Source organism: Accipiter gentilis, chromosome 4, assembly GCF_929443795.1.
Source record: "Accipiter gentilis chromosome 4, bAccGen1.1, whole genome shotgun sequence".
NCBI lineage: Eukaryota > Metazoa > Chordata > Aves > Accipitriformes > Accipitridae > Astur > Astur gentilis.
Genome location: NC_064883.1, coordinates 21,002,562 through 21,015,594, shown reverse-complemented (window position 1 = coordinate 21,015,594; position 13,033 = coordinate 21,002,562). Strand labels below are relative to the sequence as shown.

Here is a 13,033-nt window from a genome sequence, read left to right as displayed (position 1 = left end):
TTAGCATTAACTCATTGTACGGATACTTCCAGGAGGTGGTGTTTGTCGATGAGACTGGCGAACACAATCTTCCTACTACCAGCTTATTCCCTTATTGCAAATAAGGGTTATTCCAAAAAGAGTGAGTCTTACTCCAAATAAAAATTAAACATTCACCATCATTGCTGCAGCAGGTGGAGATAAGAACAGCCTAGTGGTTCTGTCTCGGTTAACGAGCTGAGTCCTGTGGCATGCAGGGTGATGTGCTCAGACCCGCCCCAAAAATAGCTGGCTGGAGTGCTGGCAGCCGGGCTGTGAAAGCCGGGCTGCCACCATGTGCTGGGGAAAAAAGAAAGCTGCATCGGTGCTCAGAGCCAGCGCTGCCTGCTATTGCTGTGTGTGACACTGCTGGCAGCGTGTCTCGGTGCAGAGATCCGGTTCTCCAAAGAGATGGGGCACAACTGTCTCCAGCCATGACATAAGTTACCCAAATTACTTGGGGATATAGCTGCACAGACTGCATGGACAAGTGAATCTCTGTTTTGATCAAGTACTTTGGGTTCGAAAGAGGTGTTCCCTATAATCGCCTGTCAAACCACTCACGTTTCTCCATGAAACTCTTTCTCCTGGGCTCCTGGAACAGAACTGATGAAAAGTTAGGTGTTGTCTGATTAACGTTTTTACCATTTGCTTCTGCCCTTCCTGCCTGTCTGCATCTGTGGTTGTTTCTTGAATTATCTATCCCCAGATTATAAAATCTTTGCAGGGTGCAGCATCTCTTTGTCTGGTGGGGCTTCTCCCCTCCACCTTCTCAGCTCCTAAAGCTTCATTCTGATTGTTTCCTCCCTTTGGTAGGAAATTCTTTCAGTGTTAATCACTTCGTGAGCTGGCCTTTTGCAGCATTTTGTTTTTAAAATGTACCACTTAGTAACTAATCTCAAATGAGAAGAAGGCAAGCCTGTTATACTACAATTCATGATATATTATTATATGAACAAAGAATGTAAGCTGTACATCTGCATAAAACTGTCCTTCTTTGGGTCAGTTTTGTGCATAGCATTCCTCCTGTGAAGTTGCTTTAGGTGAATCAAGAGACTAAAGTTTTGATTTGTGAAATTAAGTGAAAGACAGAAATGTAACTGCTTGGTAGACAAAACCAAAGACAAAATTAGTAATAACTGTAGTTTGGCAAAAAGATGATTGACATTAAAAAAAAAAAAAAATCAAATGGAAAGCATTTGAGTGGTGCCAGAACTGAGGTTATCTATTAAAACTCTGCTGTAGTTTAATATAAAATTAGCAAAAATTCTCTCATACCATACATCTCTAAATAGCCTTGCCTTTGCATACATGTACATTCCTTACTGTTCCTCAGACCATTTATTTGTTGATAGGGGCTTTGTGCAGGCAAGAGAATGGGATTATATATTATGCTAAACACATTGCGATGTTACTGTTGTTTCTGATTAAACTGTACTGATTAAACTCCCAGTAAGAATTTTAATCTTGTGTATATTTTTAAGAAACATTCATTATTTTCAGGTAAAAGTTTGGAAAAGTAGCTATTTTTTTAATTCTGACAATCCAGACTATTCAGGATGACCGAAGGAGAAATGTTATTTGAAAATTGAACTTCACACTTCGCCTTTTCTATTTGTGTTTTCCTTTCTTTCTGCAGAAAAAGGATGCACAAAGACAGTTTTTGTGGGTTTAGGAAACAGATGATAGCACACCAGGCCCTGTGTTTATATGCACTGTGGTGTTTTGATTTTTAATTAATGGTGTTTTTTGAAAACTTCAAAGGAGGTCAGTAGAGGGGTGAGCTCAGATAGTGTTTGATGTCAGCAAGTGAAAATGGAAGAGGGTTGATTGCCCCTTACTGTGTGTGTGAGGGGTAGGGGATTGTATCTTTTTTTTTTTTTTAAAACTTTCATAGCTGGTTTTCAAATGAGTTTAAAAAAAAAAAAAGGAGGAAAATGCTATCTAATCAAAGCTTCTCAGTCAACTAATGACGTCAAGCAGTCTTTCTGTTTCTCACCATATTTCCTTTGGACTACAAACTGTTTAGTACAGCTAGAAATTACCTCATCCATCATAGCAATGTAGCCCTTTTCTGTGTTTCACTGCATGGTGGGTTTATCAGCACTGGGCATGGGAAGGAGATGAAGAATAATATCCTCTGTAATTGAATTTGCAGATTGGAATGTGGGGAGGAGGAGCGGCCCATGCTGGCACCCAGCCAGCACCCGGGGTTGTCAGCTGCCTGCTAATGAAAAATGCTTTAATGACTGCACCGACCAGGTGCCAGGATATGAAATATGTGTGTTCGGTGTCGTACTTGTGTCTAACATGGATTTTGAGCTACAGCAGTAACTTAACATAGGGGCACTTGGTCTTGCTCTGTGCTGACTTGACTGCTGTGTGTGACCGATGAGCTCCACTTGAGTGTCTTGGGGGATGAGAGAGAGTGTCAGGCATTATCTTGGAGAAATAAAAGCACTTCTTACCTTGTGGTGATTTGTTCATATGACCTTGCTGTTAGAAAGCGTAATTTTGCCTTCTAATGTCATTTTCAGCAGCACGTCACTTTTTCCTGCAGTTTCAAGTAAAAGTAATGATGCTACTTAGGGTATTCAGAGGTGACCTGATGTGCACATGGGTAATTAGAGCAGGTATAATTTTAAATTCAGATTTGTAAAGAATAGTATGACATCATTTTTCTGAAAGGAAAGCTGATAATTGTCCAATATTTAAAAATTAGCAGTGAAATCACAGTTGGCAAGTCCTTGCAGTAGCAATATTTTTTTTCTTGTTGCTTATGCCAGTCTAGGACATGAGTGTCATAGATTTGTTTTTTTCTCAGAATATGGCGGCATGGGCTTGGACTTCTCCTATAGCATTGCAGTGGCAGAAGAGCTGGGAAATATCCGCTGTGGAGGTGTTCCTATGGCTATTGGAGTGCAAGCTGGCATGGCTACTCCTGCTCTTACAAGGTAATTTTCAGAAAGTTTGGTTTAGTCTAAAACCCAAATTGGATTGTGTTTAGGCATAAAACCCAATCTGTATAAGAGTAGAAAAAAACATGACTGTGCAGATTTACTTTCTAGTTGCTCTTCAGTAACACCTGAGGAAGGAACCTCCTTTCTACCACTCTCAGATAGTTTGGTTTAGAGGAGAAAATACTTTTTTTTTTTTTTAATGTTAGAATATTATATATTAAAACATAGGCCTTGTTTAATAGTAGATTATATGTTTACAAGCACAGAACCTTGGTGCCACAACCAATAAAACAATTTTAATTCCAGAATTTCCCTATTCATGTTTGTGGTTTTTCATAGCCAGATATCCCAGTGCAGTCATACTAAGGATGCATTTAGTTGTAATGATTAGGATCAGTCTAATTCTATTTTATAATTTACTTGCTTTTTTCCAGCTTTACAAGGTGCTCCTCACAGACCATGACTTTTCAGAAATAAAGATCAATATTGGTGTAAATCCTAAAGTTGTAGCACATGTATCATGCTTCCTCAATACGCCCATTCCGGGCAATTACTCATTTTGGGTTTTTTTATCTGCTTGTGTCAGTGTTCCCCTTTTATATCCCTTGCTATCATTCAGGCTCCTGCACTTTCTGAATCTGTTTTGTTGGGGTTTTTTTTCCCTCTGTCAATAAAAGTGGCAGTTACCAAATTCTTCTTCATGCAGTAGTTTCAAAGACATTCTGCATCAAAACAGCAGTTTGCAAAACTAGAAGGAGGTGACAGGCTGGACCAGCAGTTTTCCCCTGGAATATGGATACGCCTAAAATTCTGGAAGGTGGTGGTGGGGATTGAATTCAAATAATGATGATGAAGTCAGGAATTTCTCTGCACAAAACAGATATACAAGAGGGGAGGCTTCTGCACAAAAGAGCATTTAGGGTTGGGTTGTTTGTTGGTGTGGGGTTTGGTTTGGTTTTTATTGTTCGGGGTTTTTTTCCCCATTCTGAATGAAAATGCCTGTAAATCCACTGTAGAGTCCGGAATCTAGGCTCTGTTCCCTTGACATCCATTTATCCTTCTGCTAGGTATGTGCAACGTTGGAGGTCTCAGTCATGGCAAATATTTCTAAAAGTTTTCTTCTCCTTTGTGTAATACACCAAAAGCTTGCTGAAAGCATGGAGTTCAGTATGTCTGTTGCAACAGTAGCTTGGTTATAGTCCAACTGAGAATAAAACTAGTATTTTAAGACTTCAGAAAATAGTACCTTGTCCCCATGATAGCCTTTTATTCCCAGGCATTTAAAAAAAGCTGTGGGTAAAAGAAGATAGGATTTTTTCCATTGCCATTTTTTGGCCTTTCTATACTCTGTTCTGCTGTAGTAAAGCAGTTAAGCTACATACATTTGTGCTAGTGAAATCCTACAGTGGATGTTCTTGGAAAGTAAAGGTTAAAATGTCATTAACATGATGAAATCTGTAATTGAATTTGCATCTGTATTACTGATCTTTTCCTCCACTGTTAAGTCAGTTCCACTGACTAGTTACAGAGTACAGTGTCCCACTCTTTAAGATGTAAAAGTGAAACTTGATATTGAAAAGAGAAAGCTGGTTGCTACAGGAAGTTTTGCATGGGTGCAGCTTTACTTTATGCAGTATAGTGAGAGGGTTAACTGCTTGCCCTGCGTCATGGATTCAAATTACATGCACAACCTGAATGGTTTCTAATTGGTGGTGATCCTAACCAAGTTCAAAGAGATAATCCAAATTTTGTGTCTTAACTATGCATTGTTACACATCAGCAATGCACAAAGTAAACAGTAATATGGGAATCAACCATCATCCCCTAAAAAACTTATAAAAAAGAAGTCTGGAGCCCTTTGTTGGCTTTCCTAACTTTGGGCTTTATTCAGCATTCATCAAGCATGTATTGAGTGCACCTGACAACCAACTCAGTGAATGTGATACATCATTAAGATGCTCTGCCACTATAAACTGGGAGATGTTCCCTCAATTAGATATATAGATAGCGCAGTAGTTTGAACAGATGGATACATATATGCACATGTGTGTGCGCATGTGCAGGCACAGAGCTTTTAAAATTTTCATGCTTTGGAAAAATATAAGTCTTAAAATATCTACAGTCAGGATGCCTCCTCCTGATGCTGTTTCTGCAACTTCCATGGGTTTCTTGCTTCAGTGACAAGCTGTTGCAAGGCTTAGTTTGTGAAGGTCATTGAGATATTTGGTTAAATGGGAAGATACATTGTAGTAACAGCTTCAATTATATAAATAATAACTTTTGAAAATGTTACCCATATCTGTTTGCCTGTTCACTGTTCCTGCCCCTTTTTACTTCATTCTTTATGATTTTATTTTTTTTTTACAATATTCAGAAAGTTATTTTCATGGTGATACTTGGAAACAACTGTGCAGATTTTTTTTATATGCATTTCTATTGTGCAGACACATATAGCAGAAAATAGTTTTGTTTCACTTGAAGATGCCCAGACTGCTCCATATTTTTTTTTTTGCCTAGTTTCTTGTAAGTGAAGCAGTAGCACTTTCTAAATTTTGAGAACTAAATGCAAAATGTTTTGTCAGCAGTGATCTGACCTTTGATGTATGTGGTTCTGAACATAACTCTGTCAGGTCTTTCAAATGAATTCAGATATAATACTTCACTTGCTTTCATGCTTTCAATTTGGGTGGAGGAAGCAGCTCTCAGCTGAGGCAGTGAATGAGATATATTTCCCTGGGCTTGTAAACAAAGCTATAGGGTGACACATCCATAGTGATACCAGATCAGTGTAAAGCTCCTTTATCTTGGCACTAGGCAGTAGATGTTCCTTTTCTCCGCCCCCCACTATTATTTATAGGAAAACGGTAAGGACAATGATGATTATTTAGTGGGAAGAGAGTGCTCTTCTATTTCATCAGCTTACTTGTCACTGATTCTTTCTCCACCCTGAACAGCAGCATACCTGAGAATTAATGTCCAAAAAGTTAGTTTTAATGTCTCTTTTCCTGTTTGCTGTAAAGGAGAGAAGCTGCAGCTGACACAACAGCAGTTTTGAAAAGCAGGGTCATCCACTTGATCACCTGAGAAAAGGGTGAAAATGAGAAGGGGTCATTCAAGAGCTGAGTGGCTTTCCCACTGGCATAGTGTGAGGGAAACTTGGTTTTGTGCTTCTTCAAGAACAGACATACTGAGTTTTCTTGCTCTCACATTTGGTACTTAATTTGTATAGTGCACATAAGGTAGGCCAGGTCTTGCCCTGAGCCAGAGCAGAGACTGTTATAGGTGCAGCTTTCAACACATCATTAATAAAAGTATCATTAAGCATTGCTGTCATGATGGCTAGTTATGTTGCATCCATAGACAGTTGTGCTGCTTTGTGGTTTTGAATACCTGTGAGGGTCTAACCTGGCTAGAGCAATACAGTGGGGCAATGTGAAGTCAAGCAGCTACTCCTGAACTAGCTTTCCTCAGAACAGCTTCACACTGTTCCTGTAAGTTTGAGGTTTCTCCAGCTCCTGGTGACAACTTGGCCATGCTATGGTGGCAGGTTGTCTGGTGAGCAGCCTTGAGGTCTTCAGAGCTGGTGTGGTAGCAGCAGGACACCAGCCACATGAGTAGCTCTTAAAAACTGCATGTTCTGAAGAGGGTAATCTTTAACATGACTCCTCTTTTACAATACCTGCATTTTAGTGCAAAATGCATTCCTAAATAAATAGAATATTGATGTAATCATTCTTAACCAAAACCCTTCAGGTAGTCTCATCTGCATGAGGTACTCATACCCATCAGGTAGTCTCATACAGGCTTCTCATACGTATTCTTTTCAGAACATAGCAGTAACTTGAACTGAAAAAATTATTTCATAAAATCTTCAAATAACTGAAGCTTAAAGGCTTGATAAAAACTGGGAGCCAGAGCACTTTCCTTAATGCTTTTTTTCTTATACTGTCTTTCACAAAAAGTAAATAAGTTTTCTAAATGTGGGTTTTTTAAACTCCCATGTTGTCTTACCTTGACTGAAATTAGAGACTCAAGGAGAGGAAGCTGATTGCAGTGTGGATTTGTTTCAGTCCAGGTTACGTAAATTACTGAACTTAATGAGGCTTGCTTCCATGCTGCCCAAGGGTGCTTGCTGCTGTTCACCACACATTTCTAACCCTTTCTGTGCCTGTAAAGAGTATCTCTTCCCTTTTTTTTTCTTGCTTCTTTTCCTGTATCTTGAAGATCCAAGGAGTACTGCTGAGCTAGACCTGGACTTCAGATGGCAGGATGCCTGTGCAGGGCTACACCGAAGCAAAAGCGTGGCACATGGCTACTGCATTATCAATAGTTTGAGTCTAGGAGCAAAACAGAAAGACAATTGGGAGACATTCACCTCTTGCTAGTATGTAAGAAGGAAAATTACAGTGGGTCAGAGTTACCCTTTTCTTTGCCTAAAGGAAATCTTCTTTATATTCCTAGGAAGTCCATGAGTAAACTATTGTGTCATCTTTGAGATACTGTAGAATGATGGATAGATCATCTGAAAACTTCTCTTTTTTTTTTTTTTCTTCTTCTTTATTTTTGCTTTGGTGGTGAATAGTGCTCAAATTTGTGAGCTCCAGTGCAAGAAAGCTTGAGTTGATCAAATGCTGAGAGCCGTGTTAGAACTGCCTGCAGCTGTTCATATTCAGAATTTCAATTTGCACTTAATAGTGTATCATACTAGTGTATCTGTCAGTTCTACTCTGAACTTTTCTTACTAATTTAATTCACTTCAGCTCAGCTTTTTTCCCCAGAAGAAACAGAAGATCTGCAGTTCTACCAAGATGAATATCAGCCCAATTAAGTCAGAATAGTGATGTGCAATAGACATATTTATATTCAATGTAGCAATCTAACCTGTCAGAAACCAGATTTTTATATATATTTGAGATGAATAAAGGCGACTTCAAATTTCTAATTGGCAGAGCACATAAACAGAACTGTGTGGATCAAGGAAGTGTTCTTACATCTGTATTTTGCCATGGTTTTATTCTCCTCTTACCCACCATTTAAGATTGTATACCGTTGTCATTTTTGTGTTTGTATTAATGACATTTAATATAATGTTATTTATGAAGCGTGGAGCAAGAAAGGGTGGACCACTTTCATGCAACCCTTCACATGTCAGAATCTCACACTTGAGAATTCTTGGTTACCCAGTGTCAACAGTTTGTTGACTGTAGACTCATGTGTATGTGTATACATACACACATGCATGAAAATATATTTTAGAGCGATGCTAAGGCTGCACAGTTAATCACATGGGAAACTATGCTCTGGGGTATGGCCCCGGCCCAGAAAGCAGACATGCTCTGGCTCAAGACAGACGACCAGACTATGATCTCATTGCGGAGTTTTCTAATTCTGGAGCTGTTAAACTGGAAAGAAGTGGGTATTGCATTTATGCAAACCCAAGATTTTGCTGGGATACATTTAAAATAGGTAGAATTTTACAGAAACAACATATTTCTAACACAATAGCTAGTTGCTTGCTGAGCTGCATGTCCTTCTTGCAGGGCATGGAGACCCATGATCTTCTGAAGATAATGTTGCCAGACTTTTTTTTAATTGCAAAATAACTTCTTCTGTAGCCTCATTTTTGGGAAGAGCTGAACTGTTTTCTGGAACTTCAACCAACCAAACAAAGATATCAAACCAAAAACATTGTTCTGAGAGAAGTTCTTATCATGGAAATCCTCTGTTGAAATGACTAAAGGTTGGCAGAGTTTTAAGCATCAGAATGCATTGCCAAAAATGTCTGCTAGCTCCTCTCGTAATCTGATTTTTCATGTTGTTGGTTGGGGGTTTTTTGTTTAATGAATGTTCAGCTGGCCATACTTGATCATGTCCCAAGGAAAAAAAAAAAAAAGTACATTGCATAACAGAGCAGAGGACTTTGTCCCAGTATGCTGGAGGAAGGAATAAACACTCCAAGCTGGCTTCTTGTATTTATTTGGGATTGCTGCCACGATTATCAGCGGGGACAGGACTAGGAATTGAGCTCCCTGTGTGCACGAAGTGAAAGCATCTGCCAGCTCCCACTCTGTTCTCTGGCCGTCCCATGTCCTTTGACTGTTTTGTGTCAGGGTTGGAGTGGAAAAGAAGGAGTCTTAGCTAAAATGGCATCCCTCCTTTGGAAGTACTGGGACATTGTTTTAGGAGGGCCCAGGTAACTGCAGCCTGCTTTGGCAGCCAGCGAGCCTAAGATGAGTGGAGATGCTGACCTGAGAAGCCTCATACCAAAGAGGAACCATGAAATGAGGTGGACCATGTTTTGAATCGATGAAAGCACCTTAAACGTTGGGAAAAAAGAGGGTGCCTCTTAACTGAATTGAAATATGGCCAAGTGAATTTTTTGTGTGAAATGCCATCAAAAGTTTGCTGTTTCCCTTTTTATTTTTGTGGGGACTAAAAGAATGGCTGGGAAGAAGCACTAAAGGATTTCACTGTGTGATTTAAATGCAGATATGAAATATTAACAACATAAATACAGATATTTGCAGAGGGTGGCCATCACATGTCATAACTTTTCAGTCACCACTAAAACCTGGCAAAGAGCTGGTGCAAAAGTCAGAAGATATACAGACAGCAGGTCCTCCATCCTGGCTGACTGCAGACTGGTGCAGGAGCATTGAGGGGAAACCCCAGGGACTATGTTTGTTTGGATCTGCTAGCTCTCAAAACAACAGTCATAAAGATCAGATTTGGGGCATCTAGACCACACGTTTCTGTGTGAGTACGATGCCTGAATACTTGTAAAAGCCGTGTTGTTTGGGGGTTTTGGTAGTGGGGGAGTGGCTGCAGGGGTGGCTCCTGTGAGAAGCTGCTAGAAGCTTCCCTGGCTCCAAGTCGGACCCACCTCTGGCCAAGGCTGAGCCCATCAGCAGCTGTGGTAGTGCCTCTGGAAGAACAGATTTAAGAAGGGAAACCTGCAGCAGAGAAGGAGGTTGGAATGTGAGAGAAACCCCTCTGCAGACACCAAGGTCAGTGAAGAAGGAGGGGGAGGAGGTGCGCCACAGGAGGGGTTGCCCCTGTAGCCCGTTGTGAGACGGCAGCCCATCCTTGGAGGGGCGCGGGGGAGCAGATGCCCACCTGCAGCCCGTGGAGGACCCCACACCAGAACAGTTGGATGCCCCCAAAGATGGCCGTGACTCCATGGGAAAGCCTGCGCTGGAGCAGTCTGCGACTGAAGGACTGCAGCCTATGGGAAGGACCCATGTTGGAGAAGTTTGTGGAGGACTGTCTCCCATGGGAGGGACAGCACACTGGAGCAGGGGAAGAGTGAGGAGTCCTCCCCCTGAGGAGGATGAAGCGGCAGAGACAACGTGTGATGAACTGACCATAAACCCCATTCCCTGTCCCCCTGCGCTGCTGGGGGGGAAGAGGCAGAGAGAACCGGGAGTGGGGTTGAGCCTGGAAGGAGGGAGGGGTGGGGGGAAGGTGTTCTAAGGTTTGGTTTTACATCTCATTATCCTTCTTTTGATTTGATCTGTAGCAAATTAATTTATTTTTTTTTTTTCCCCAAGTTGAGTCTCTTTTGCCCGTGACCATAAGTGGTGAATGATCTCTCCCTGTCCTTGTCTTGACCCACAAGCATTTCTTGCTATTTTCTCTTTTTCATCCCATAAGGGCCGAGGGGGAGAGGAGTGAGTGAGCATCTTAGTGGTGCTTTGTTGCTGGCTGGGGTTAAACCACGACGCTTGTTAAAATGATTATGGCTGCACTTCTGGTGAAGGCTCTGAATCATAGCTTTGGAGGGTATCTATTCTGCCTTTTGGCTCTGGGACAGGTTTTACCTAGTCATAGGAAAACTGATCACTGTGTGGGTAGAACAAAAGTTGTAACTAACTTGTAAATAAAATTTACCTTCAAAAGCTTTAAATAGCCTATCTTTTTCATTATGTTGTTGCAGGTTTGGTTCTGATGAGTTGAAAAAACAGTTCCTCGTACCAACTATAGCTGGAGATTTTGTGGCTTGCTTGGGAATCAGCGAAGCTGGAGCTGGGTCGGATGTCGCAAGTAAGTTAACCTAGCAAATTGCCAATTTTAGATAGCCTGGTATTTTAGTGGAAAGAATCTGGTTTCCCTGACCCTTCCCTTTGCCACTATCATTTGTAAGAAATACAAAGGAAGGAAAGTCTCGTGTGGCAAGGGCAAAAAGTAATATTCCAGGAGCAGTAATGCATGCATCCAAAAGCAGTCAAATTGAATGTATTTGTCAGCGAATCAATAGCTATAACCCTGTATAGGCTGAGCACAACAGATTAATATGCAGCTGTCATGCTGGCCCTGGATTTCTCCTAATGTTTGTCCTGCTGCTGCCTCCTGTGTTCCTGAGCTCACCACTGGCAAGGAGCACTCCTGTACCTCCTGTAGTTGCACAGCTACTGTTAGTGGTGCAAACTTGCAGACGTACATGATGGGGGATGTGGCCTGTTCAATTGTACTAAAACTTGCACTTCCTTAAAACAGACCTCTCCACTGAACATGGGCAAATTGCAGAGCTAGTCTGTTCTGACAATGATGGCATCACTTTCACAATGGGTTCCTCCCACTCATTCTTACCTCACCTCAGCCCCTTGCATTGTTCCTGTGCAGCAAAAAATGAACTGGTGATTGTTTTAGTTAGAGGTAATGAAGAATTTGCCATGTCATATCTATTAGCTCTGTGATGTAGTTACTTTGCATGCAACTATTTTTCTTGGTTTAGCGCAAGGATATGTTTAAAATCACGGACAAATGAAACTATTATTCTGAAGTGCCTGAGGCAATAGATAATTTGAACAATTAAGTTAAAACAGATATTGTAGAAAAAGTAGAAGATATCTCATCTGACTGTGAATCGTGGACTTCAAGGAAAAGGGAATGACAAGAAACCACTTCTAGAGGTTTTGTTGTTGTGCGCAGGATGGCTAGGTTGAACACCTTGTGCTCTTACAAATTACTGGACAACATCTTCCTACAGACAAAATTGCCAAGTTCAACAGAAGTTTTTTGATCAGCAGAGTCCTATGTCCATCTCCTTGACCAAACTCGTGGTTTTCTCAAGATAAATAGATAATTATTCAGTGTTAGAGCAAGGGTGCAGCAAGCAGGTAGCTTTCAAGACAGTTAATGGGGATAAAGAAACAATGAGGCTAACTCTTCCTGCATGATCCATTGCTGTTTTCTTTTCTAGTGATTTGATTTTGTTCAAATGAAAAATTCCATAATTTTTATAGACTTGTTTTTCATTAAAATAGTTTGAAATTTGAATGTTGCTAATGTAGGAGATACAAGATAATTTATTTTAATTAATGCCTCTCAAGTTTAATTAGATGATTATTAGAACTTTCTAAATATGATTTTAATTTTTTGATGCACTGTTCCAGATAATAAGTAACATAAATATTCTTTTAGCTGCATGTTGTTTATCATCTAGTTTAATTGGTATGATACACTTGGATTAATACGGTTAAAGAGAAATTTGGAATCAACTAGGATTATCTGATGAGCCCAGAGTACAGCTGGGAGGCAGACTGCAGGATGAAATGATGATACTTTTTCACCTGTCATGGAAGATCTGATCCCTGGTTTAAATCCAGAAACCAGCTTACAGTGCTTCTAAAGGATAATTAAATGGACAACTTAGGCACGAGCAGCACTAGCTTATGTTCTGAGTAGCACTGGTTTGCACGAGGCAGAGAGAACATATCTCCAGGTGGCCCAGCTTTAAAGTGGACTGAACTGCGTGAAACTGCACTTGATGCTTCCTTTGGTTTCTCATGCTATCGGGATGTTTGTCTCAAATAAGGGAAGCGGTAGTAAAGCATAGGAACTGTTCACATGTGAAGGTTGGGGACATGCTTCTGCCATGTCAGTCAGTATGTTTTAAACTAAAGAATGACACAGCATAAGGTATATCTAGCATTTTCTTCTGCCAGTTCCAAAATTTCTGAAGGTGGTGTGAACACAGGAAAAAAAAAGAAGGGTTTCTCTACATGAGAAGTGTAGGGTGCCTGGAATTAATTTATTCAAAATTTAACAGAACA

At 40.5% G+C, this 13,033-nt stretch overlaps 1 protein-coding gene across 1 annotated transcript in view; it reads left to right on the top strand.

Annotated features, from left to right (window-relative positions):
• LOC126037799 (probable acyl-CoA dehydrogenase 6) overlaps window positions 1-13,033 on the top strand; it is a 95,421-nt gene that overhangs the window by 57,171 nt on the left and 25,217 nt on the right. Inside the window, exons 3-4 of the mRNA XM_049798582.1 lie at window positions 2,843-2,972; window positions 10,915-11,021. Of these exons, the coding sequence (XP_049654539.1) occupies window positions 2,843-2,972; window positions 10,915-11,021 (237 nt within the window). The remainder of the gene's footprint in view (window positions 1-2,842; window positions 2,973-10,914; window positions 11,022-13,033) is intronic.